Source organism: Quercus robur, chromosome 2, assembly GCF_932294415.1.
Source record: "Quercus robur chromosome 2, dhQueRobu3.1, whole genome shotgun sequence".
Lineage (NCBI taxonomy): Eukaryota > Viridiplantae > Streptophyta > Magnoliopsida > Fagales > Fagaceae > Quercus > Quercus robur.
Window position 1 is genome coordinate 49384357 of NC_065535.1, and position 27467 is coordinate 49411823.

General features: G+C 38.0%; 1 protein-coding gene across 1 annotated transcript; it reads left to right on the forward strand.

The window, feature by feature from the left end:
* Positions 1 to 11833: 11833 nt before the first annotated feature.
* LOC126713853 (putative glutamine amidotransferase GAT1_2.1) lies at positions 11834 to 14006 on the forward strand. Its single transcript, XM_050413742.1, has 4 exons — positions 11834 to 12001; positions 12313 to 13040; positions 13156 to 13362; positions 13514 to 14006. Exons 1-4 carry the CDS (start codon positions 11914 to 11916, stop codon positions 13763 to 13765), a joined length of 1275 nt encoding a protein of 424 aa, XP_050269699.1. The 5' UTR covers positions 11834 to 11913; the 3' UTR covers positions 13766 to 14006.
* The last annotated feature ends 13461 nt before the right edge of the window (positions 14007 to 27467 follow it).

A 27467-nucleotide genomic window follows, 5' to 3' on the forward strand; every position in this document is an offset into this window, starting at 1 on the left:
TTTTGAGGGTTGCAAACTCTTCATCCATTACCGTACACCATTGTGGATATTAAGCAACAACTCTATAAGATGGTGGTTCAGTTGTAATATAATCAGGCTTAGGAGTAGAACTAGCTTTTCTGGAATGGGTGGAAGTTACTGCAGAATTAGCTTTGTTGGACTCAGGTGAGATCACATGAGTGGAGGATTGTATAGCAGTAGCCTTGGCAACAAGGGCTTTAGGCTTAAAAATCTCATCCTTAGACTTGGTGATCATAGGTTGAGTATTGATAGAAGAAGGAACCTGTGGGGTAACCGAGGAAATGGCAGTGGGAATAGAAGAGTAGAGGAATTAGGTAAAGGAAGGTCAGGGCTAGGATGTGATTGAGGAGTAGAGATATAGGTAGACTGTGATGTTTGGGGAGAGGAAGTAGGTATGTGAGTGTGATTAGACTAAGGGATGGATGCAGATATAGATGGGGATTGGTCAAAGGTAGGTTGTGAGGCAATGCTATGAGGTGCAGTAGGTAAGGATGAGTCAGATGAGGTACATGGAGAAGGAATACAAAACTGTGTGGACAAAAGTGATGTGGAAGACTGTGTAAGAGTGGAAGTATTTTGACTAGTGGATAAAGACTGAGGATAAAAGAACTTAGTTTCATTGAAAAGTACATGCCTTGAAATATAAAGCAAAGAAGAGATTGGGTCTTAACAGATGTAACCTTTGGTGTGTGCAGGGTAACCAAGGAAGATACAAGGAGTGGTATGGTAGAATTTTGTGTGTATTGTAAGACCTCAGCAAAGGAAAACAGACACAACCAAAAGACCTTAGGTGAGTAATATCAGGTTTAGAATGAAACAAGACTTCCCAAGGAGTCAATTCTTAAGATTAGGAGTAGGAAGCCTTTTGATTATATGGACTATTGTGGAGATTGTGTAAGACCAGTAGGAAGGTGGTAATTGTGAATGAGAGAGCATAGTGAGAGCACATTCAACTATATGCCTATGCTTCCTCTTAGCCACTCCATTTTGTTGTGGTGTGTGAGGGCAAGAAAACTAATGAACAAGACCATGTGTGGAATTAAAAAGCTTAAAAGCATTGGAAGTGAATTCTCCACCATAATCAGTTCTTAAAACTTTAATTTTAGAATCAAGTTGATTCTCAACAGTAGCTTTAAAGAACTTAAAGATATTAAGAACATCAGATTTATGTTTAAGAAGATAAAGCCAAGTAGGGGTATGCATAAAACCGAAGAACCGAAAAAACCGAATGAAATCGACCGAATCGTGTCCAAAATTTCGGTTCGGTTCAATTTCGGTTTCTATTTCTCACAAACCGAAGTTTTGGTTTCGGTTTCGATTTCCTGTATGTATGCACCAAACCGACCGAAACCGAATCGAATAATATATATAATATATTTTATATTATAATATTATATATATAATATAAAATCAGATTGGGCTGGCCTTGCAAATATATTGGGCAACCTGTAACTAGGCCTTTCAAATGCATTAATGCATTAGGCCTTGGGCCTTGCATATAATCAAGCCCATTAACCCATTAAACTAATTAAATATCTAATTAAACTTAAATTAATTAGGTAAACTAATTAAACTAAAACAAAAATTTAAAAACCTAGCACACGTTTCACTCTCATCTCATTCTCACTCTTAGGGCTGTCCATGGGTCGGGCGGGTCGGGTTTGTGCTCAACCCGCCGCCGACCCGACCTGATCGGGTGGAGTCTGCCATCAACCTGTCGCCGACCGAGAAACTGATTGGATCGGGCGGTTCAGACATCCAGTTGGTTTTGGGCGGGTCGGTCGGAGTCAAGATCTGAGGTTCCGGCGAGAAAACGGCGAAAAGTTAGTGAGATTTCGCCAGATCTGGAAGAAATCTCACCTGATTCGATGAGATTTCACTAGATTTGGACGAAATATCACTAGATCTACTTGATAAGTCGCCGAAATATGAAAATTTGTTGCCAGAATCTGAAAATTTGAAGTCGGAATCCGGAAATTTGAGACCGAAATCTAGAAAATATCACCGGATTCTGGAAATCTCGCCAGAATCTAGGAAAAACTCACTGGAATCTGGAAATTTTGGCTGGAAATTCTTAAACATCGGTCGGATCGGATTTTTCGGGTTTTGGGAGAGGAAAATCGAGACCGACTCGCCGGAGTCGGTTTTTGGAAAAAATGATCCGCCGCCGACCGGTGACTTGATCGGGTCGGTCGGTTTCGGATCGGTCGCCGGTCGGATCCTCCGGGTGGGTCGGGTTTCGGATGGGTCTGGACAGGCCTACTCACTCTCACACACAGAACACAGCCTCCAGCCCTCCACAGTCACTCTCACATACAAGCAAGAGAGACAGAGAGAGACCCTTCACATCAGTAAGTTTTACTCCACAGTCACTCCAAATCTTCTTTCTGCCGCCGGCCTCCGCACACCGGCCTCCACACGATGGCCTCCCCACACCGGTCTCCCCACAACACGATTATCTTCCTTCTTTTCTCACGATATGATTCTTCTTTTTTCTTTCTCTCCCTTTTCTTTTCGTTCTCTATCGCTTTGTATCAACTTCGTTCATCAGCTTTGTTCAACTGCTCTATTGTTTAATTTCTCCATAATTTCCTCTCTCTTTTTTATATTATGGGTTTGTTTAATATTGAATCAATGCTATTTTTTCAATTTTTATGTGCAAATAAAGTTAGGGTTTTGAAAAAACCCATGTGCTTGGTTGTTTATATTCTGGGTTTGTTTATTTTTTCAATTTCCTCACTCTTTTTTATATTCTGGGTTTGTTTATTTTTTTCCTTTGTTTGCTTTCTTAGAAAATAAATGATAAGGAAACTGAAAAAACCCACCGAAACAGACGGTTTTTCAACTATTTCGGTCGGTTTCAGTTGAGAATTTCACAAACAGAAAATTTCGGTTTCGGTTGGCCAACACTTAGAAAATCGACCAAAACTGAACCGACACACCCCTAAAGCCAAGTAATCTTAGAATACTCATCAACAAAAAGAATGTAATATTGAAAATCATTTATGGATGTAATAAGTGCTAGACCCCAAACATCAAAATGCACTAATTCAAGGGGTTTTGAAGCTTGAAAAGTAGAAGTAGGAAAATATAATTGATGCATTTTACCACTCATAATGTTTACAATGAGAAAATCCCTCATCACTACGTGAGGTAGATAAAGCATCAACAAAAGATTCAAGCACTTTATTGCTTGGATGTCCTAACCTATGGTGCCACAGCAACCATTTATTACCCTTATTTACATGAAAAATAGAAGGAGATTGAGTGAAAGCTGAAGAGTGATTTAATTGTGAAGGTGACTCAGAACTGATGTGACGTGATGACTTGATGAAGTTCTTTGAGTAGATGGGATAGACACCATTCTCACTCAAGCCCTTGTAGAGGAGTCTTCCCGTAGGAATATCTTGAATTTTAAGTTCATTGGCATCAAAATGACAAGAACAATTATTATGTAGGCAGAATTTGTGAATAGAAAGTAAATTCATAGCAATTCTTGGTACATGAAGGACATCTTTAAGTATGAAGTTGTGATATTTGGTATGTAAGGTTGCATTACCTATGTGATTAATTGGTAGAGATTGACCATTTCCCACAGTGACTTGATCAAGTCCTTTGTATTGAGATTGGATTGAAAGATTGTTGAGACTGGCAGTGAGATGATTAGATGTACCTAAGTCAGCAAGCCAGGGGTCTTGATTGTTGGTGATGGCTGCATTGGATGCACTAGCCATGGCAACAAGATTTGTGGGAGGATTTTTTCCTTGATAAACAAAATCCATCCTATGGTAGCAATCTAAGGCTTGATGCCCTGATTTCCCATAGATTTGGCATGTTGTACGTTCATGCTTGAAGCCCTAAGAGGAATTTTAAGGAGAGAAGTTTTGAGGAGAGAAATTTTGAGTTGCTTGTGATGAAAACTGTTGCTGACCTCCATTATGGTTGCATCTTCCTCCTTTTTTTCCTCTATTGGAGTTATTCCTACCCCTTCCTCTTCCAGATCCATAATTCTGTGACTAATTCTATGAATTGCTATTTGTTTTGCCAATAAAAGCAAACATAGCAAGAGAATGAGAGACTGAATCTAAGTGATTAGTCATAGCTTGTTCTTCACTTTGCAACATGATAGCAAGTTGCTCATAAGTGATAGAATCACTCTTAGTTCGAAATGCAGAGCAGAAGTGTGCAAATTCTCTAGGGAGTCCTCTAAGCACAATATAAATCAACTCTTCATTGTTAACTATGCTCCCATAGCAAGGAGTTTGTCACAAGCTACTTTGATCTTCTGCAAAAAGAAATTCACAGACTCATTTCCTTTCTTGAGACCTTGAAGCTCAAGCTTAAGATCCAAGATGTTAGCTCTTCATGTGGAAGTGAACCTCTGTTCAAGAGTGTTCCAAACTTCTCTCAAGCTAGTGATACCAACAACAAGTGAGAAAACTTGTGGAGTGAGAGTTGAGTTAATCAAGGAAAGGAGTGCCTTATCCTTGATCTTCCAAGCTTGAAATTCAGGATTAACAACTGAAGTTGCAGTTCCTGTAGCATCAAGAACAAAAGGTGATGTCTTTGGTGCTGTACCATCAATGTGTTCAACCAAAGAATAAGCTTCCAGCATAGTGATTCAATGGTGCTTCCATGAAATGTAGTTAGTATAATCGAGCTTAATTGACATGAGGTTTGACATGTTGGAGAGTAACAACAATGGTGATTGTGTTAAGGTTGAAAGAGTAGGAGTTGTGTGGATTGGAGTTGTATCTATTGGTGTTGTTAAAGCCATGGATTTGAGCTCTGATACGATGAAAGATTTGGAGCTTGCAAGTTGGTTAACAATGGCGGAAAATGAGTAACAAGAGAGAGAGAGAGAGATTTCTGGAAACAGAAAGAGAAATTCTATTAATCAAGCTCAAAGAAATACATTATACTTAGCTCTATTTATAAAGCATAATTACAATACATCAAGAATCTTCTAAAGAAAACTGTACTAACAGCATTACAACAACCCTGCGACCATTGCTCCGTGAAATCAGGGACGATAGCCTGGATGACAGTTACTGTAGAAGCTTGAGGCTCAACGATTCACTGAAGATCAAGGCTAGAACAGAGTGACTCATCAAGCACAACCAGAGAAAGAAAACAGAGCAAGTCTTGAGTCACTATACTATTGAAGAAGAGGCATGAAACAACATCATTCTATTAACTTGAATGCATCGTTTCTCTTCAAGGCAAAATACACTTAAGTAACACGACACCGTTTGGCTAAGAGACCGTTAAAGAGAAAATAGCCGTTCCTCTTCTTCTTCTTCTTCTTCTTCTTCTTCTATTTTCAAATTCTGCCATTGCCTTTGACTTTCAACACTCACCTTAACAAAAACTGCCTCTACTTGCATGAAATTAAATTATATAATTAGATTATAGAAATACAACTATTAATACGCATATGACTAAACATTTAGCATTTATGTTCTTAACCCTTTCTAGCCCAACAAGGCAAACCCCAAAGAGATAATTAGCATGACCCAAACTCTACTTTTAGTATTTCCAAAACCCCTTACATCTTAACCACATATATGATTTCTCTAAATGGGCACCAAAACCCAGTTTTAGAATTCTAAATTTAAGTAATCATCGAACTTCCATAATAAGCTCTCATCATACCCCAAATGATCCCAGGCCCATAAATCCCCCAAATAAAGGTCTTAAAATCTGTTTTAGGGGTTTAGATAAGGTTTTCATGGCTTAAGCTATTTTTACACTTTTTATTTATTTATTTTTAATTTAACCAATATTTCCAAAACTAGATTTTATGGAAGCTCCAATAAATATAGTATTATATTTTTTTTTCTCACTAAAAATCATATATACACCCTAAAAAATTTAAAATAAAATTAAAAAATCACTGAAACATTTTTAAGAATTCTCTAAAGCTTTCATCATGACACGCAAAATTTTCGGTCTCTTAGAGATCCATTGGATTGTTGGACAGGCTTAAAGTGATTATCAAAAGCTTGCCTTTTTATCAGACTTAAAACCTTAATGAAAATAATAGACACTATTAGAGGGACCTTAAACCACCCAACATCCAAAAATTGCAAGGTGCAACTTATTACCAAACAATTGACTTTGATATCAACAATGAACACTATAGTCTAGAAAACTGGTTTCATCGAATAAGGTAGCTACCTAACACTTTTCACATCTTATAGCATAGCTTTCGAAATTTAGATCAAGGGATAGTAAATTAATGTTTATCCTTATACTTTTCAATTTATGGATTGTAACTAGAAATCAAAACCATATACTTTTCTTAGATTGTATCTAAGACCAAAGTCATATAATTTTTTAGTTATTCCCAAATGGACAAAGTTTAGCAACAAAATTGGTTGTACTTTAAGGCTACAACCTTACTTAATATCTTTTTATTAGAGGTGAATTTTGACAAATTCAACATTAGATTACTTCTTCTTATATTCTTCGTGTTTGTAAAATTTCTAGAAAATTAAAGATCAATAACTATGTCATCAAAAAATTGTTTAAATTGCAAGTTTTTGTAGTTTAAAATTATGTATGAAATATAAGCTTATAGATCATATAGTGAATAATATATGATTGACACAAAATTTAACATGTGCATTGAGAGTGTAAAGAGCATGCAATTCAACAGTTAGATTTTCAAAACATGTAGTAATGTTTATTTTATTGAGTAAGGTTGTAACCTTAGACTATAACCAATTTTGTAACTAAATTTTGTTCTTCTCAAATTCAATGTATAGCTATTTTAAATCAATAAAGAGATGTATTTTTCGATTTTAGTTTTTTATTTTTCCATTAAAACAAGTGGCGACTCCATAGGGGCAGCGTTAGCTTATGTTTAAGGGGTTCAATTGAACCCCCTGAGTCGAGTTTTTTTGATATATATATATATGTTATTAGTTTAACTTACCCTTAAAAATATTTTTGCACACCCTATCTTAATTAAAATTTTGCATTCTTGATTACATATCAGCTTAGTCCAAAGCCAAACAATAACACATATCACATACCTCTGTTTCTCTCTTTCTCTCATGATTCTCTCTTCTCTATCAAACTATCTCGACATCTCCAATTCTAAGAGTAAAAAATGAGTTTTTGTGAATTGTGAGTGTGGGTACCTAAGGCATGCTTGGCAACGTCCTAGGCATTCAAGCAACGTCCTTGGCCGTCCCCGGCATGCTTTGCAACGTCCTCGGCATGCTTTGCAACGTCCTTGGTTGACCTCGGCATGCTTTGCAACCTAGGCGTCCCACATCGAAAGAAAACCCCCCCACTTTCTGCCTTATAAGCTGTGAAGCAAAGGGAGTAGTGTACCACCAAGCATCTTGTGACCACAAGATGCTTGGTGGTACACTACTCCCTTTGCTTCACAGCTTATAAGGCAGAAAGTGGGGGGGTTTTCTTTCGATGTGGGACGCCTAGGTTGCAAAGCATGCCGAGGTCAACCAAGGACGTTGCAAAGCATGCCGAGGACGTTGCAAAGCATGCCGGGGACGGCCAAGGACGTTGCTTGAATGCCTAGGATGTTGCCAAGCATGCCTTAGGTACCCACAGTGAGTATATTTTTTTATGGGTAAGACTTATGTACAGTATTAAAATACTGTTCCTTAGGTTCCCCTTTTAAAATTCTGCCATATGGATTTTTTTCTAATAGGATGGAAGTATATTTTTTAATTAAGTAACCATATGGTTGAATCTTAAGGAGGGAACCTAAGGAACAGCACCTAAGGTACTGTACCTAAGTTTTGTCATTTCTTTATTATAAATTTATATTATATGTGTGCGAGTGAGTGTTATTTTTTTTTATAATGTTATTTATTTATTATGATTTTTTTTAAAAAAAGGGTACTCCAAGTCCTCCCCATAGGTACTTTGGATGGTGCTAGCGGGCTATTGGAGAAGTATCAGAGGCTTATGGCTTACTAATGAAATTCCTGATTTTTCCTAATGAAAAAAGAAATTCCTGACCTAGGAATATTTTTATTTCTTCCATGTAATCCTTGTTGATCCTTGTTGGCGAGCTCCCTCTTGGCTGTTGTATTCCTAACACAACCTTTACTTGTATAAGTTTTTCTTAATTACATTGATACAATTTCTAAACTTTTCTATATTAAAAAAAAAAAAAAAAAAAAAAAAAAAACTAATTTGAGATTTATAGCGCAGTAAATCAGCTTAATGTTCATTGAACTTCCATTTTGATTGCCTCATTTATATTTGAATTGTTTTAGGCAAAAAAATAATTGGGATTCAGAAACATATATAATATATTTACATTACATTTTGGAACGTTGGAGTGGTAACAAGTCTATAAATAAAACAAATATACCTTTTACATATAAAGAATATAATCGACATTGACTTGTCGGGTTTTAATTTGTTGAATTGTGAATATCCCAATTCCCAAATCTAAACCAACCGTGCTGTTTTCCAAATTGTGAAACTAGAGATCAGCCAAACGGTTAAAAGGAAAATCAACCCATTTTTGTCGGTCAATTGGTTTAAGTTTTTTGAAACCAGTTGGTTTAAGTTTTAATCTCAGCCATTGTTCACTATTACATGGTGTAATAACCCTAATTATTGCATTAGATCTATATCCAAATTGTGGACATTTTAATAAGCTAAAAATAAATAAAAAGTCTTGTTAATGAATACCTAGACATTTGTTAATGGTTCATTTTAGGAAAATTTTAATATTATTTTCCTTCATTGAAAAATATAAAAATTTATCAAAAAAAGCAATTTTTTTTTTACTTTCCATATAAAATGTATCAAAGAATATTTCCTATATCAATACCTTTAAAATATCCAATAGTTTTTTTCATAAATAAAATACAAACACGTTATTATTTGGAGCTCGCAAGTAGCAACTCTCTCCATGACCTTCACGTGAAAAAGATTATGTGCCTAAATTGACCCAAATTAGTAGTTTTTGGATAGGGAGCTCAGGTGACGCAAGCACATGCGTAGCTATTAGCTAATGGGAGTAATAAGCAGAGCTGAGCTAATTTAGTGTTTGGTGGAGTAGTATTTGCACGCAAAAAACATCAAATGTCTCTCACTCTCTCTCTTATCATATGAAAAGCATGATTCTCGTTCCAAAGCAAAAGCATAATTATTAGTATCATTTTAAACCCTTCTCTTCCTAGAAGACTCGGGCTACTAGATAAGTGCACAACCAAACAATTAATGCCCGCTATTTGTGCTAATCCCATCCAAAACATTCATTATTTATATTGTATTTGGTCCAGGTCACCATTTCCTCAACTTTGACCCGTCTTAAATGTACCATCCCAGGATAACCATTAGCCACGTGTCAGGGCTCTGGTCTTTCCACCTTATAATTCAACAAATTTAAACTTTTTCGTAGATATGCTAATTATAGTTTACGAAAATGTTAAAAATAATTCTCAACATTTCTACTGATCGATACGTTATATTTCATCTCTTGCTTTCTGAGTTATCAATTTATAATTAGAACACATGATTTTATTACCGACAACTTAAAAACATTAATTAAACTTATTGAACTATTATCAATTTTACTAAAAAAAAAATTATAAACGAATATATTAATAATTTGTGGTGATTTTTAATACGACATTAACTATTAATTTTTTTTTGAGAAGACTATTAATTTTAAATAGCCATAAAATTAGTTATCATTTATGTTTTAATAATGTCACACTATATAATATTAGACTTTTAAAATATAAATAAAACTAAACTATAAAATAAATTCTCTATATTTCGAAGTAAATGACTAAATGAAGAGTATCCTAGCTTTTATATATATATGAAGTTCAAAATTCTTCTTTATTATTATTATTTTTTTTGGGGGAAATAAATCACAATTATCACACCATCTCTTTAAAGTTCAAAGAAAGAAATAATAGATACAGACATATACTTGTGGTGAAATGTGATAATGTTTCGTTAATTTCTTTAATACATCACGGCGCAAGCTGTAGAGTGAAGACAGGTTGTCATGCATTGTATAGCGCTGATATGATATCCGTCCTAATTTATCCTCAGCCAAGGCTAGTTAGTAGTTACATTTTCCATAATTGATTCCAAACCAAAGAGGGCCGCTACTACTCCACTTCATATTCTAATCCAATCCAAAACCTGCACAGGTCAAACTCACCTCAGCTTTGACACCGTCCTCAAATCAAATGTACCTACCCCGAAGATAATCATCAACCATTTTAGAATCATAACTTCTTCTTCTTCTTTTTTCACAATTTTAGTACAATTTTAACGTGACAAACTATGAATTGCTACCTAACTCTTTTAAATGAATTAGCAAATTTTTTCTCATTACTCACACTCTACCAGTCATATTTGTGGCAAAAAAAAAAAAAAAAAAAAAATTGTGATTCTAAATTATTTTTGGATAATCAATAACCAACTCCCCCATTTTCTTATAAACACTTTTTTGTTTTTGTTTTTGTTCTTGTTTTTTTTTTAATATATTTTTTGTTTTTTATAAGATTGAAATTCTACTTTAACCTAATTTAAGTGTATATGTGTGTGAAACTCCTTCCTGGAGACTTGAACCCCGGTCCTTTCCCCCCACATCCCACAAGTACTTATAATTGTGGAATGATCAACGCACCAAGAGTGCGCGGTGGTTTTTATAAACACTTTTAAACTAACAGTAGTTTATGGAGAAATTAACAATAGTTTATGGAGAAATTATTAGGTTCACCAGAATGATTGCTAACGTGGTCCTCATTGACATTCCAACCAATAAAATGTTGTTGTTTATGTAATTGTGACATCATCTGGTAATTTTTAGTTTTTTATTCCTTGTACTGATTAAGAAGCTTATACATAGATTACATCATCTCATTGGTCAGGGAGGACCAAATCAACAGTCTTTCCAGTGTAAATAATAATTTCTCGTAGTTTATGGCATGTTAAGCCCGAATTCAGTATCATGCTGCCCGACTATTGGTCACCTTCTGTTTTAGAGGATTGAAAGGTATATTGAATATAGCATTTTTATTTCAAATCAAAATCCAGGAAAATATAATTTTATTCACATAATCTTTATAATAGATTTTATTCAAATCAAATCCATCCAATGACGAACTCTAATCTTTATAATGGATTTTAAGATTTTAATATAAAAAAAATTAACTATTAATATATGATGATGATATAATGGGGAAGGATGGAGTCAAAATTTGAGAAGTTTAAATTAATGTGCTAAAATGTAATACTCTCTAAAAATATAAATTAGAAAATTCCCAAAAAAATCTCTGTTAATTTGTGCTGACATATCATGGGAAACCAAATCCAAATCTAAACATACAATATATATGTATAGAGAGATGCTATGTTTACAACATTTTTATAACAAATCATAGGTGGTTAGTTGTTATTGGTTCAAATTTCAAACCAACGCTAAGATTACTTTTTTGCCCCAACAATAATAACTAGTAACAACCTACCCTAAGTGGCAAGTTGTTACTAGTTGGGACAAAAAAATAATTTTAGCATTAGTTTGAAATTTGAACCAATAACAAGTTAACAACTAACCACTTGTGATTTATTGTAAAAATATTGTAGATGTAGTATCTCTCATGTATATGTACATGTATACATACAAGTACAACAGATAAGATATACACAATTACCTACCCTAATCCTGGGAACTCTGGAATATACGCGGCGCCACGACTTTGCACCTGTTTCTGACTCCTTCTCTGTACCTAACAAAAATATATTTTTTAATTTTTAGTAAAATCGACCCCAGTTGTTGCTTTCTTCTTCCAATTGTTATATATAGCCTGGAAATTAGACTCCCAAAAAGCCTAACCTGTGAAAAGACTTGCCAAATACACTCATCTGACTGCCATGGCCTCCGATCTCTCTGTGATCCTCCCTCGTGTTGTCATTGTCTCTAGACGTACCGTTCGCAAAAACAAGTTCGTAGATTTTGTGGGTACGTTCTCTTATTCCACGTATCTAAATTCTTGCGCAGATCAATTTTTACAACATATTTAAGTATATTCGGGGGCATCTCACTGGTGGATTTAATGGACTTGAATAACTATCTGTCAATCCAAGGATCCTAATTTTCATCTAACACGATTTTTGGGGTGTTTGAAGGGTAGGGAGTGGAACAGTTTGGGTTAAGAATTTGTAGTTCAATTATCAAAAACTCAAAAAAAAAAAAAAAAAAAAAATCATTTTATTTTTTATAATTATTTTATTCTTGTATGGCCAACTAAAACTTTATATGTAATTTATCAGGTGAATATCATCTCGATCTTATAGTAGGCTATGGTGCAGTACCGGTAATTGTTCCCCGTGTTAATGGGGTTCATATGCTATTAGATAGCTTTGAGCCAATTCATGGCGTTCTTCTTTGTGAAGGAGAGGACATTGATCCTTCTCTATATGAAGAGGCCTCAGGTCTTTCTCCAGAAGAATTGGAAGAAATCAGGAGGCTTCATTCTAGTGATACCTCTATTGATAGAGAAAAGGATACGATCGAGTTAAGGCTAGCAAAGCTTTGCCTAGAGAGGAACATACCCTACTTGGGGATCTGCAGGGGTTCGCAAGTACTAAATGTTGCATGTGGAGGTACTCTTTACCAAGATCTAGAGAAAGAAATATCAAGGAAGTGCCCAGAAAGCCAGAGAGTCCAGCACATTGATTATGACAATTATGATGGGCATAGGCATGTGGTTAAGGTTGTGGAGAACACACCATTGGATCACTGGTTTGAGGATTCTTTGGAAGAAGGGAAAATGGAGATTTTGGTGAATAGTTATCATCATCAAGGAGTTAAGAGATTGGCTCAGCGGTTTGTTCCAATGGCATTTGCACCCGATGGTCTAATTGAAGGGTTTTATGATCCCGATGCTTATAATCCTGAAGAGGGTAAATTTATAATGGGACTCCAATTTCATCCCGAGCGAATGAGGCAGCCAGATTCTGAGGAATTTGACTATCCAGGATGCCCATCTGCTTATCAGGTTTATTATGATCTCTTATTTAAGATAAATGTTAGAGATGCAATGAAATTGATTTATTTATTATTATTTTTCCTTTCATTTTAAAGCTTTTCTAATTAGCATGGAAATTGAGCAGGAATTTGTGAAGGCAGTTATTGCTTATCAGAAAAAGCTTAATAGCACAATATCTGTGCCAAAGCACCTAAAGTTGGATCAAGAAATGGAGAAGCAAAGAAAAATTATCATTCGGAGTTTCTCACTTGCAAGAAACTTATACACTACTGGCCGTGTGAGACATCCCTGGAAAGAATCTGAACTTGAAGCTGGAGCAGAATTTCTTGAGGTATTATATAGATATAGATCAGAAGAGGTCTTGATTTATTTATTTATTTATTAGGGCTTTCCTTCTTAATTAGATATTATACAAATATACAAACTTTGCCTATTATTTTTTATATGTTTTGGTATGAATTGGGTGTGTTATTTCATTGCAGTCAAACACAGCACTAAGTTTTCAACAAGAGAATAGGTTGAAGCAAATAGGTGCAACAGTAAGGAATGCAGGTTCCTACATTGAGAGATTGAAGTTGAATGAGGAGAAAGAAAAGTTAGCAAGAAGTGTGATGGGGAAAATGACAGTAGAACAGCTGTCTGATCTCATGTCTTTCTACCATATGATGGGGAACATATGTTCAGAAGTGTTGGAAAGAAAACTAAGTTGCATTGTCAGTGACCTTGGTTCATGATCTTTTTCCTATCCCAGCTATTGTGTGTCTTGCTTTTCGAAAAAGATGATCCACTAGCTTTAGGACTCACATGATTCATGGTTGATGGAGTTGTATTCTTCTGTCTCTTTCAAGAAGAGAAAAAGATTGTTAATTTTTTTTTTCTTTTGCTCTGTGAACTGAAAAATGAACCAAAAGCATAATTTCTGTACAAATAATTACTTCCGCTCCTTTTAATTAAATTGCTTTTCCTTTCTGGTTTTCTCTATGTAAAGGTTGCTAAGATTCAATTAGGCCTAAATAGTAAATACCCCTATTTCAGAGTTTATGAGGCCAAAACAAGCAAAATATATATATATATATATATATATTTTTTTTTTTTTGAAATTTTTAATTTTAAGAAACAAACATACACACGAGGAGGGAATGAAGCTCTAACACAAAGGAACACTATAACTTCTACTTGTATAGGGAGCTGCCCCCCTCAAGCCCGCTGTCCCTAAAATCCATCACAATGATGCCACGTGTACAAGGCCATAGACTTGTTGGGCCTCGGGCCTTGGAACATCGTGCATGGTTGTATGTTCTATTGGGCCTACGAAATTGGCCCAGGCAAGCCTTGATGCCCATCCAAACCCCAAAAACCATGATGAAGCCATTTGTAACATGAACGGCAAATGGGGGACCATGCCAGCCAACTCCCGGGAAGATGAGTCTTAAGATGCTCGGAATTGCCTAGGGGAGTATCGCTGCCGGACAGATCTTCTAATGTGGGAACCAGTTCTAATGCCACTCTTACCACCCCCCACTCCCAACTAATCACCCATTTAAGGATAACAACATTGGACCCCCTTTCTCACTCACCACAAGAGTAATCATAACTCCTCCACTAATTTTGGGCTATAAATATGAAAAGTTAAGAAAGAAGAGGGGGTTGTTGGAAGATTCCATAAGAAATTGAGAACAGAGGGAGCGAGAGAAACATCAGAAGAGTAATAATAAGGAGAGTAGAGGAATTTATAGGGTAAGGTTGCTTTGTGGAGTCTCTATGTTAAGAACTACCTAGAGTAGGAAACCCAAAACACACACTACAAGTAGATTGTGAGCCCAAGTAAGGGTTGGCCCATTAACCTCATTTTTGACGCGCACAATTGGCGCCGTCTATGGGAATCTCCTACAAAACTGTGGTTTGGTTGAGACTCACGCCCAGGAAATGTCTGAAAAACGTTCAGAGAGTTTTGCTAGAAGTGGTTCGGTAGGATCTTCTCGAGGATCTATATGGCGAGAACGAAGGCAAAAAAGGCATGAAGAGAGGGGTCATGAGCAAGAGGAAGAGCGATCTGGCATCGGAGAGGGATCGTACCAAGCACATCGGACAATATCGGGTGCTTTAAGGCACGAGCAATTTGATGAGAGAGATGATGAACTTGAGTGGTTACGCAGACTAGTGAGAGATTTGGAGTTAGAAGCAGGAGGTAGGCACCGGAGAAGGGACCGAGACAACCGAGAAGGGGGATCTGCTAGTAGGGGAGATCGCTATGGAGCCGAGTCCAATCAATCCGGTTCCCACCGACACCGTTACTGTTCACATTCACAGGAGTCCCGTCGACACCTAGACCGTTCACATTCACGAGAATCCCATTGGCGATGGGACCATTCACGTTCATGAGAGTATGCAAATCAGGATTCAGATTCCCCAGAAGGGCGACGGCCCCGTAATGCCACCATGGATACTATGAGTCACGCCTTGCGCAGAGTTGCTTGGTCATCATTCTCAGACGACATTGAACGGGCCCCTATGCTGAGTAAATTTACATGTCCACCATTCAATTCCTATGATAGGAAAATGGACCTAATAGAGCACGTCAGCCATTATATCCAGGTGATGTCTCTGTATACTCGCAACGACATGTTAATGTGTAAGGTATTTCCCTCAAGCCTCGAGCCCATTGCTTTGAGATGGTTTAATTGGTTATGGAAGGGTTCCATTAACAGCTTTACCGAGTTAATCCAGGAATTTAGTGTCTGGTTTGTAACTTGTAGCTAGGTACCACAACCAGTTAACGCATTACTATCTATGAAAATGAGAGTTGGAGAAACCCTTCGTAGTTATGTCAGTCTGTATTGGGAGCTTTATAATGAGATCGGTGGAAGCAACGAGAAAATTGTGGCAGCACCTTTAGAATGGGGCTGCCCGAAGACTCTGAACTACGGGAGTCATTGACTAGGAAGCCTCCTGAGGATATAAGGTAGCTTATGAGGCGTATTGAATAGTACAAATGCCAAGAGGATGACCGGCTGTAGAGCAAAGGTAAAGCTCTGTTAGTAAGTCGTCTTTAGCAGGGCGATTTTCAGTCGAAGCCCCAAAAGGATTTGAGAATACAAGAGCCGGAGGTACAACTGGGGGAGGTGAACGTGACATTTAAGGAGCTGGTGCACAAGATCATAGACCGAATCAAGAATGAGCCGTATTTCCAATGGCCGAACAAGATGGGGGTGACCTTTCCTGGAGGAACCAGAACTTGTACTGTACCTATCATACGGATAAAAGGCATACCACTGAGTAGTGTCGGGTGTTAAAGGATCATCTAGGGCAATTGGTAAAGACGGAATATTTGAAAGAGTTTGTGATGGACTTAGGGAACAGGGGTACCAGGCAAGTTGCTCAGCAAAGGGGGAACCTTCTCCGCCCCCACTAGGAGTAATCGAAGTCATCCATGCTGCCCCGAGGGGTAATGTTATGACTAGGAGGAGAGGAGTGTTGACCGTAGTACCCGTGGAAGAGTGCTCGGGTGAGCCACCCTCCTAGAAGAAGATGAAGATTGCTCGGGAGCCCATTGCTTTCAACGACGATGATCTGGAAGGAATTGTTCAGCCGCACGATGATGCGTTGGTGGTAACCACCCAAATAAACGGTTTTATAGTAAAGAGAGTGATGGTAGACCAGGGAAGTAAGGCTGATGTGATGTATCCGAATCTATTTAAAGGGCTCGGACTGAAGAAAGAAGACCTCTTGAAATACGATGCACCTCTGGTCAGGTTTGATGGCCAAGTGATTATTCTCGAGGGGCAAATATCATTTCCCGTGAATATGGAAGGAAAGGAAGTAACAATGGCTTTTATAGTGATCGCTTCGTTTTTTCCTTATATAGCTATTCTGGGAAGGTCGTGGATCCATGCGATTGGGGCAGTCCCCTCCACCCTGTATATGAAGGTTAAGTTTCGCACCGAGTAGGGTATTGCTGTAGTAAGAGGAAGCCAATAAGCAGCCAGGCAATGTTTGGTGACCGTGGTTGATTGGAAGCATAAGCAAGCTAAACAAAAGGAAACCTCCGAAAAGGTCCCTTTATAGCAACTATAGGAGCCCCAAAAGGGAATGGGGGCTAGCTATGTTGAGGAATTAATTGGGGTAAAAGTACTACCAGTTGTTGACAGGTATTTTTAGGTTGGAGCAAGTATGAGGGATGAAGATAGGGTAGGAACGTTGTTATTTCTGGTGTAGAATATGGACGTGTTTGCTTGGAGCTCGTATGAGGTGCCCAGGGTTGATCCCGAATTCATTGTTCACATGTTTAACATAGATCCATCATTTCTCCCAAAAAAGTAGAAGCCAAGAAGATAGGCTAAAGAACACGTTGAGGAAGTTAGAGGAGGTCGGGAGGTTAAAAGAGGCCAAGGCGATAAGGGAAATCTTTTTTCCCGAAATGGCTGGCGAATACCGTAGTGGTCAAGAAGAAGAATGACAAATGGAGAATTTGCATAGATTTCACAAACTTGAACCGAGCGTGCCCAAAGGACCCGTTCCCTATGCCAAAGATAGATCAATTGGTCAATGCCACATATGGGCACCTAAGAATGAGTTTCCTGGACGCCTTTTAGGGTTATCATCAAATCGCCCTTGTTGCCAACGACCAAGAGAAGACAACATTCATCTCCCAAAATGCCAACTACCACTACACCGTGATACCCTTTGGGTTAAAAAATGCCGGGGCCACATATCAACGGATGATGACCAGAATGTTTCGGGACATAATTGGGATATGGTTGAGGTATATATTGACGACATGGTGGTGAAAAGTAAACAAGAGGCACGACATATAGAGGATCTTCGAGGGGTGTTTGAAGTACTGCAGCAACATAAATTACGCCTTAATACAGATAAGTGTGCTTTTGGAGTGGGGGCTGGCAAGTTCCTAGGGTATCTAATCACCAACTAGGGGATAAAAGTTAACCCTGACTAGATCGAAGCCGTAAAGCACCTCAAGCCATCGAGCAATCGAAAGAAGTGCAAGTGTTGACCGGAATGTTAACTGCCCTTAACCGATTCATTTCTAGATTTGCCAATCGTTGCCGTCCATTCTACCAGCTTCTGAAGAAATGAAGGGGGTTCCAGTGGAATGAAGAGTGTGAAAGAGCTTTCCAAGATCTAAAGGAATATTTGATGCAGGCACCTATGTTAACAGCCCCAAAGCCTGAGGAGGACTTATTCATGTACCTCTCGGTGTTTGATCACGCCTTGAGTGCCGTGCTTCTAAGGGACCAAAGAGTGCAGCAGCTAGTGTATTACATCAGCAAGACCTTAGTTGATGCAGAGATGAGGTACTTGCCCCTAGAGAAGCTAGTGCTGGCACTAGTGCATACTACCAAGAAGCTGCCTCATTATTTTCAAGCTCACACCATATATGTATTGACTGAATACCCTTTACAGTCACTGTTGAAAAGATTTGACTTCAGGGCCAAATAGCTAAATGGGGGACCTGACTCAAATCCTTTGATATAAGATATAGACCAAGAAGCTCGATGAAGGGGTAGGTGTTGGCTGATTTTGTGGCGGAATTTTCTCCGTCAACGGTGTTCATATAAAGCACCCAATAGCCAAACATCATCGCTTAGGAGATGAAGACATTGTTTTCTCTGAACGATATGCAAAGGGAGTCAGGCAACCACATGACAACCCCCTCGTAATCATGCTAACCACCGAAGGGTACAATACTAGGAAGGTTTTGGTAGATAACGGAATCTCGGCAGATGTGATGTACATGATGGCGTTCCAGCAGATGAAGTTGGATCCAAAACACCTCAGACCTTTCAGATCTCCTCTGGTTAATTTTAGTGGAGACCATGTATTTCCAAAGGGCATCATTTCTCTATTGATTACAACAGGAACTCACCTAGCACAGGTAACAAAGGAGGTAGACTTTCTAATTGTTGACTGCCCTTCATCTTAAAATGTGATTCTAGGATGACCAACTCTTAATCACCTCAAGGCCGCAATTTCAACATATTGCCTAAAGGTGAAATTCCCCACCCCTTAAAGGATCAGAGAAATTTGTGGAGACCAGCTTTTAGCCAGGGAATGTTACCAAGTGGTACTAGCATCCAAAGAAAATCACACCTAGATGGTGGAAAAAGAGCCGCCTAAGCCCATGGAAGTGGCGGAGAATATAAAGCTGGTGGAAGGAAATCCTTCCAAAACTACCAAGGTAGGGAAGGACCTTCAACCATCCTTAAAGGACGAACTTGTGAAGTTCTTGAAAAAGAACTTGGATGTCTTTGCATTGAGCCATGAAGATATACTGGGGATTGATGGAGATGTGATAGAGCATTGCCTCAATGTCGACCCAACGAAGAAGCCCGTCTAACATAAACGACGGGTATTTGCCCCAGAGCGAAATAGAGCAGTTATGGAAGAAGTAGAGAAGCTCCTGACTATGGGCTTTATTCAAGAGGTTTACTATGCTGAATGGCTCATAAACGTCGTCATGGTAAAAAAATCCAACGGAAAGTGGAGGATATGTGTGGACTTCATAGACTTAAATAAGTTATGCTCGAAAGACAATTTTCCCCTTCCTAGAATTGACCAACTCATTGATTCAACAGCTAGCCATGAATTACTAACCTTCATTGATGCTTTTTCAGGTATAACCAGATCCTTATGAATAAGGAAAACCAAGAGAAAACTGCATTCGTGAGCAGTCAAGGCCTGTATTGTTATAAAGTCATGATGTTTGGGCTAAAGAATCCAGGTACCACATACTAGAGATTGGTAAACCAAACGTTCAACAAGAAAATAGGCAAGAATATAAAGGTCTCTGTGGAGGACATGCTTGTAAAAAGCAAGGAAGCAAAAACTCACGTTGATGACCTCTAGGAGACGTTCAATACTTTAAGAAGGTACATAATGAAGCTCAACCTTGCCAAGTGTGTTTTTGGAGTCTCGTCAGGGGAGTTCCTCAATGAGAAATTGAGGCAAATCTAGAAAAGGTGAAAGCTATACCTGACATGACTTCTCCAAGGACAATGAAGAAGGTGCAAAGGCTGATAGGACGGATCGCAGCATTAAATAGGTTCGTCTCTAAGGCCACTAATAAGTGGCTCCCCTTCTTTAAAACTCTTAAGCAAACCTTCTGATAGACAAACAAGTATGAAGCAACTTTCTAGAACCTTAAGGAGTATTTGGCCAAACCCCTACTCTTAAGCCCTTCTGTAGGAGGAGAAAATCTGTTTTTGTATCTGGCTGTATCACAAATAGCTATCATCTCAGCCATGATTTGTGAATAGTCCAGGATACAGCGACCTATGAACTACATCAGCCAAGCTTTTCAAGGTGCCAAAATAAATTACCTGCGAATAGAAAAGATGGCCTTCTCCTTGATTGTTGCTTCGAGAAAGCTCCATCCATATTTTCAAGCTTACACCATTATGGTAATGATGGATTAGCCCATCTAGAAAGCCATGAGCAAACCCAATGTAGCATGATGCATGGTCTAGTAGGCAATTGAACCGAGCCAGTTTGATATTGAATACAGGCTGAGGACAGCGATCAAAGCCCAGGCATTAGCAGATTTTATCGTTGAATTCACCCTTCCAGACCCAGATCTAGAAGCAGAATACTAGACGATAAGTGAAGATGGCTCATTTGTCAGGTCTTAAAGGCGTCGATGTGATTGTGACCTCACTTGAGAAGGACGTCCTTAAATATGGAGTTCAACTCCAATTCCCAACGACGAACAATGAAGTAGAATATGAAGTGATCCTCACCAACCTAAGGATTGCAAAAGCTCTAGAAGTCAAGAATTTGAAGCTGAAAACTGATTCCAAGCTAGTTGTTGGACAAATAACTAACGAGTATGAAACTTTAAAGGAAATAATGAAGAGGTATCTGAAGCTAACAAATCAACTGGTTAATTACTTTGATGATGTCAAGTTTGAGCAAATCCCATGGGAGACCACTTTAGCTGCTGGCAAGGTAGCTAAGTTAGCATCGTCTGAAAACGACCTAAAGAAGCACAGGCTATATATGGAAATTCAGACAATCCCTAGCATAGAGGGATTACAAGCCTTCCCATTTCAACAATTGTGCACCTAGATGGATCCGACCCTTTCCTACATCAAAGATGGCCAACTCCCATCAGACCTGTTCGAAGCAAAGTCAAAGCCGCAAGATTCACCGTCATAAATGACAAACTCTACAAGAGGGGATTCTCATTGCCTTATTTAAAATGTCTAAATCCCAAAAAAACGATGTATGTGTTGCGGGAGATCTATGAAGGTGTATGCAAGAATCATTCAGGACCTCACTCTTTAGTTAGGAAGGCAATCGGGGTAGGCTACTTTTGGCCGACCATGCAAAGAGACGCAGTTAAGCTCGTCGAAAAATGCGATGAGTGTTAGCGGTTTGAAAATGTGCAACCCATTCCTAGAGAACTAATGAAGAGCATATCTTCACCTTGGCCATTTTCCACTTGGGGGATTGACAACGTTGGTCCACTGCCACAAGGGAAGAAGTAGGTTAAGTTTTTACCTGTTGCTATCGACTATTTCACAAAATGGGTTGAAGCAAAGCCTTTAGCACTAATCACAGAAAGCAAGATACAAAACTTCGTCTAAAAGAACTTTGTTTATAGGTTTGGAATCCCAAGGGAAATCATCTCTAACAATGGACGGCAATTTGATAGCCGAAATTTTAGAGAATTCTATGTAGAGCTGGGAATAAAGAACCACTACTCGTCACCTGGCCATCCACAGGCAAATAGATAGACAGAGGTAACAAATTGTACTTTGCTCAAACTCATCAAAGCACAACTTGAAGGGGCAAAGGGTGCTTGGCCAGAAAAGTTACCAAGGATACTATGGGCTTATCGAACAACTGCAAGACAACCAACTGGAGAAACACAATTCAACCTGGCCTTTGATACGGAAGTAGTCATTCCTGTCAAAGTGGGGCTGTTAAGCCTTAGACAAGCCCATTATGGCAAGAGTTCAAACAATGATAAGCTGAGGCTAAGTTTGGATTGTTTATCTGAAGTCAGAAACAAGGCAACTCAAATAATGGCCCGATACCAATAGAAGATGGCAAAGTACCACGATCAGAGGGTAAGACTCAAAAGGTTCAACCCTGATGATATGGTACTGCGAAAAGTCTCACAGGCCACTAGAGACCCAACCCAAGGAAAATTAGGCCTTACTTGGGAAGGTCCATATAAGGTCATCCATTACTCGAGAAAAGGAAGCTACTACCTAGAAGACCTCGACGACAAACCATTGCCTCGTCCCTGGAATGTGGAGCACCTCAAGAAGTATTATCAATAGGAAGTACCTCGTCTGACGATGCATCAGATAAGCAAGATTTCTTTTGCTTTTACTTTAGCATTTCCCTTTTAGCATTTTAGCTTGGTCAAGTTATTTCCAGTTATTCCCCTTGTAATCCCCTCACAAATAAGGGTGAATGAAATAATAAGGCTCCTTGCACCATCTCTTTTTTGAAAGGTTCGATCATCGATTTAGTCATCCATAACAACACAATCTCAAGGGTAAAGTTGTAGATGAGGTTAGATCATGAAAAAGAGATACCTAAGGAAAACTGTTAACGGTAAAAACTCTAACAACGACTTTAAATCGTAAAAAAAATTATAAGTGACAAATACTCCAACAACGACTTTAAATCGTAAAAAAAATTATAAGTGATAAATACTCCAACAACGAGTTTAAATCATAAAAGAGACTAGTTAATGGTAAAAACTCCAATGACGAGTTTAAATCATAACAAAAACTCAGTGATGGTAAAAACTCTAATGACGAGTTTAAATCATAACAAAGACTTGTTAATGGTAAAAACTCCAATGACAAGTTTAAATCATGAAAGAGACTTGTTAATGGTGAAGACTCCAATGACAAGTTCAAATCATAGAAGAAACTGTTAGTGAAGGAACTCTAGCGACAAGTTTTAAGTGTAAACAAGAGCTACTAAAGGTAAAAACTCAGATGATGAGTTTAAATCGTAAGACCATAAAAAACTATTAGCAGTAAAAGATCGTCAAGAAACTTGATTGACGAACTACTAGTATGTCTCTTTGACGAGATGCAAAAGAGGCCCTTCCTAAGGAAAGGTCAAAGCAATCAAAACAAAGAAGATAACAAGAACTGCAGCTGCATTCAAAATGATTAATGTATTTTAAACAGAAATTAAAAAGCCTCAAAACAAGGAGGAAACTAGAATCCTGGGTGATCATTGTCTTTAAAAAGGAAATATTATAGCCTCAAAATAGGGAGGCAACCAAAGTTTTCCAAAAAAAAAAAAAAAAAAAGAGAGAAATAAAGATGTCAAAAGTTTTTTTCTTCAAGGTGCAGCAGCGACCCCGTCCATATGACCTTCAACCACATGTCCCTCGTCCGTTAGTCCAGCTTCAGTTGCATCATCTCCTTCGGTAGCAATAGTAGCCTCTTCCTATTCATTGGCTTCAGCAAGAACCTCAATGTCAATGGCTTTAAAGTTGAGGTTGGAAAAATCCACAACATGGGTTATGATGCTTCATCATCCATCTACGAAGAAGCTCAAAGCCTTTATAATACTGAATGAATTGAAGTTCAGAAAAGCACTTAGACTTCAGGAACTGATCGATTATTTCTCACACTCCTCGTCAGTTCATAGAAGAGTAGCCTGAATTTCGTCATCTTTTTTCGTGACGAGTAACTTCTCCACCTTCAGCGCTTCATTGAGCTCCTTGACCTTCCCTTTTGCTTTCGTGGCCTCATCCATAGCCTCCATCAAGTGCTTCCTCAATCTCAAGCTTTCAGCTTCTACAGATTCGACCTTTGAGTTGGCCACCACTACCTTCTCCTCAGTGCTCAAATAGTTGATCATCAGACACAATGATTCTCCAAGAATCAGGAAGAAGGGTACAAAATCAAGCTCCATAGGCAAAGAAAAAATTTTAATGACGAGGAAATAGTTAAGTTAAATACCTGTACTAGTTTGTGTATGTGACAACTGACTAGCTCATGGGACGAGATGGAAGACAGCCCCATAAGCTTTTCATCTATGATCACATTATGAGCCTAACCAAGAGCTGTAGCTTGATCTCCCAGACACTTTTTCCGACTTTGCTCTTCCCTTTAGAGCGAGTAATGGGAAGTGTAAACATCATCATTTTGAGGGACAAGGTTGGAAAAGAAGGGATAGTACGAACGAAGGGAGAAACGGTCGTCTCACTTTTCTCCTCATTTAGTTTGCGCTTCTTTGTCTCAACGGCCATCTGAGATAGGGGCTCATTCTTCATTCCCTTAACACGTGCATGTTTTTCCTTGCTATACCTAGTGGCCATCTCTACAAAAACAATATCAGAGAAAAATGTGAGAAATAGAAATAAAAAGAAGAGAGGGATCAAGAAAGGAAGGTATACATACTTTTCTCTTCTTGGAGTATTTTTCTTAACACGTATTCAGAAGGCTCAGGTCCAAGACAGTGGTCATACAGACGACAAGGATCTACCAAATCGTCAAAGTCATCAATCCCATGAGCAAATTCCAAAGTAGCTTCAATTCGACTCTAATAACGGCTCTCCAAGTCAGGACATTCAGAAGCTGCAAAACAGGTGTCAAGAGAACTTTTACATATATGAAACAAAGGTCATCTATAAAAAAGAAAAAAGAAAAAAAAAATGCATTGAGAGATGGGATCTCCCATTTCCGTAGTAACCAAGGGACTTCATCCCAAAGGTCGTCAAACATGGTTTCCCATCTAGAGCAAGAAATAAAAAAGTATTGTGATTTCCAATCATGGAAGGAAGAAGGAATCCAGAGACGATCCTAGAGTTCCTATTCCAAGGCAAAAGCTCATAATACCCATAATGTGTAGAGAGTTTCAGACGGTACAAGTGTAAGAACTCATTCTGAGATATCATGTTGCCTTCATGGACGGACACCCAAATTGACATACAGCTTATGATAGTCCTCCAAGTGTTTGGGATGAGCTATCCAAGGGCATGATTGAGAGCGGAAAGAAGCGACATTATGAATGGGTGAATGGGAAAGCAAAGACCACATGAAAAGGCAGCTTCGTAGAAGCACACCTTGCTGTGGGCAAAGTTGCAAGCCTTCTCATTTGGACGAGGTAAGCGTGCGACGGTGCCACGAGGGAATTGAAACCTTTTCCTTATAGATTTCAATTGTGTCATCTTTAAACAACAAGATTCAAAAAGGGCATGGAAAGGGGGCAAAGAAGAAGACAAAGGAGCATTTGGGCTTTTCAAAAGCTTCGACACCACAGTGTCCACACCTAATTCCTCGGACTCATAGTTTGAAGATAGGCCCATCTCAAGCTCGCTAGACCTAACTCCAAAGTCCCCCTTCTCGATGACGGCCATCTCCAAATGGTATTTAATCAAAAAGCATCAGATCAGGGGATAGAGGGTAACTAAGACAGGCCTAAAAGCAGCACAACAATGAGGTAAAAACAAGCCTACTTGGGGGCATTTCCCATCAAATTGTTCAAGGAAAACTCCTAGTCTAGCAAAGAAAAAGGAAACAGAAGGGGTTTGTTGCCTAAGAGAAACAAAATCAACCATTAATGGAGATTTGGAGTATAGAGAGCTTACCAGGATGGAGTTGAGAGTTTATTAGAGCTACAAACTTCAGATACAGAGGTTGAAGAAGAAAGAAAAAATAAGAAACGGATTATCTAAAAGGAAGAAGCAAGAATCAAGGCGAGGGAAATTCAATAAAAAGTCCACACATGTAGCAAATAGCAAAAGGACATGTGGCAATCATCTGACGAGAAAACTCGCATCGCATTAATGGTGATTAAACGAGAATCTCAGGAAACGAAGAAGGAGTTGGACCGCCAAAACTGTTTTGTATTCCTTTTCTCATCGAACCCAATGACAACAAAAGGAATAGAGGGGGCAACTGACGAGTAGCGATAAATGGTCGTCCATAGAGTGGTCGTCCAAACAGGCGACTACATTATGGACGAACATAAAAGTGCATTGATCTTAGAATTAAACTCAGTAATTAATGGTGAATGATGAGCGGATACAAAACCATTACCGCCATCCTCGTCCGTAACGTTGGATGACAGTTACAAACCTTAAATGATAATGATTAAATGGTCATTAATGAGCCATTAAGTCCATCATCTCAGGCACAATGTAAGGTTAAGCCAACAGGCTAAGCATTTAATGGCAAACGGGTTATATAAAGCCAAGAGAAGCAAGTAAGCATTATGTTTTGCATTACACAAAAATTACTCTACGGATTATTGATCTTGAAAGAGTCTTAAGTAAACTTAAGCATTGGAGGGTACTTGGCAGGCCCCAAACCGGTGTCACCATTTACATAGCATTCTCTCTTAAGTAGGAATCCAAATCGTCCACTGGTACAGACGAGAAACATACTGACGAGGCAAAATCTCGTTTTATCAGTTACATTGCCTATTGTTTTGGACCATGGCCCCTATTGAAAACAATTTTTTTAGTACAAATACAAACCCACTTCTACAAATCTAAAATTTCTAACTCTTATACTCAAGAAAGTGGTCATTGCTAGTGATGCAACATTACCCACATTTAATGATGATATCTCAATTTATGAAAATCTTGAACTAATATTTCATAAATAATTTTTGATTAAGAAAGAAGATTTTTCGAGGGAATCTATAATTTTGAACATTAAAAAAGAGATTGCAACTAAATTCAATACAAAGTCCATAATATATGATTTACTGGGAATCCAAACAACAACGTCAAATTCCATTTTGATAGATAATTTAGTTTAAATTTACTAAGAAACAATTATTTTATGTTTTTTTCTTTTATTGATTCTTTGTTTATATTCAATAGATGTAGTTTGGATTCACATGAAAAAAAAAAACAAAATTATTCATGTTTGGCACCCCCTGACTTCAAATCCTAGTTCCATCCCTGTTTGGTATCTCTGTAATTATTCTTTCACAAAATGACTTAATAATACAATTCTCTAAATAGGATATTGCTTTACCTTTATGTTCTTTTTTTCCATTTCATGAACACTTACATGTGGCTTGAATCCTCTATTTGTTTATGTTAAACATCCGGTTTCAAATAAGAAAAATGCTAAAGCCACAAACTATTATACAATCTTTTTTACAAACTGTTGATATGATAAGTAATTATCAGTAAGTAAAAAAGTAATATTAGTAATTGATCCAGATGAGAATAAATAAGAATTTATCAAATTAATAGTTTGTAAAAATATAGTAAAATAGTTTGTGGTTGTAACAATACTCTTCAAATAATAACACAAAGATACCGTTTGTTTTACAAGATCGATCACAAAGCAGAAACGACTAGTTCTAATAGGTAGTATATATTGTGATTGTGACAGTTTCTTCTGGTCTAACTGGGATTATGGTATTAGTCTCCATTGTGACAGTTTCTTGCCTTTTAGAAGAAAACCATCATCATGT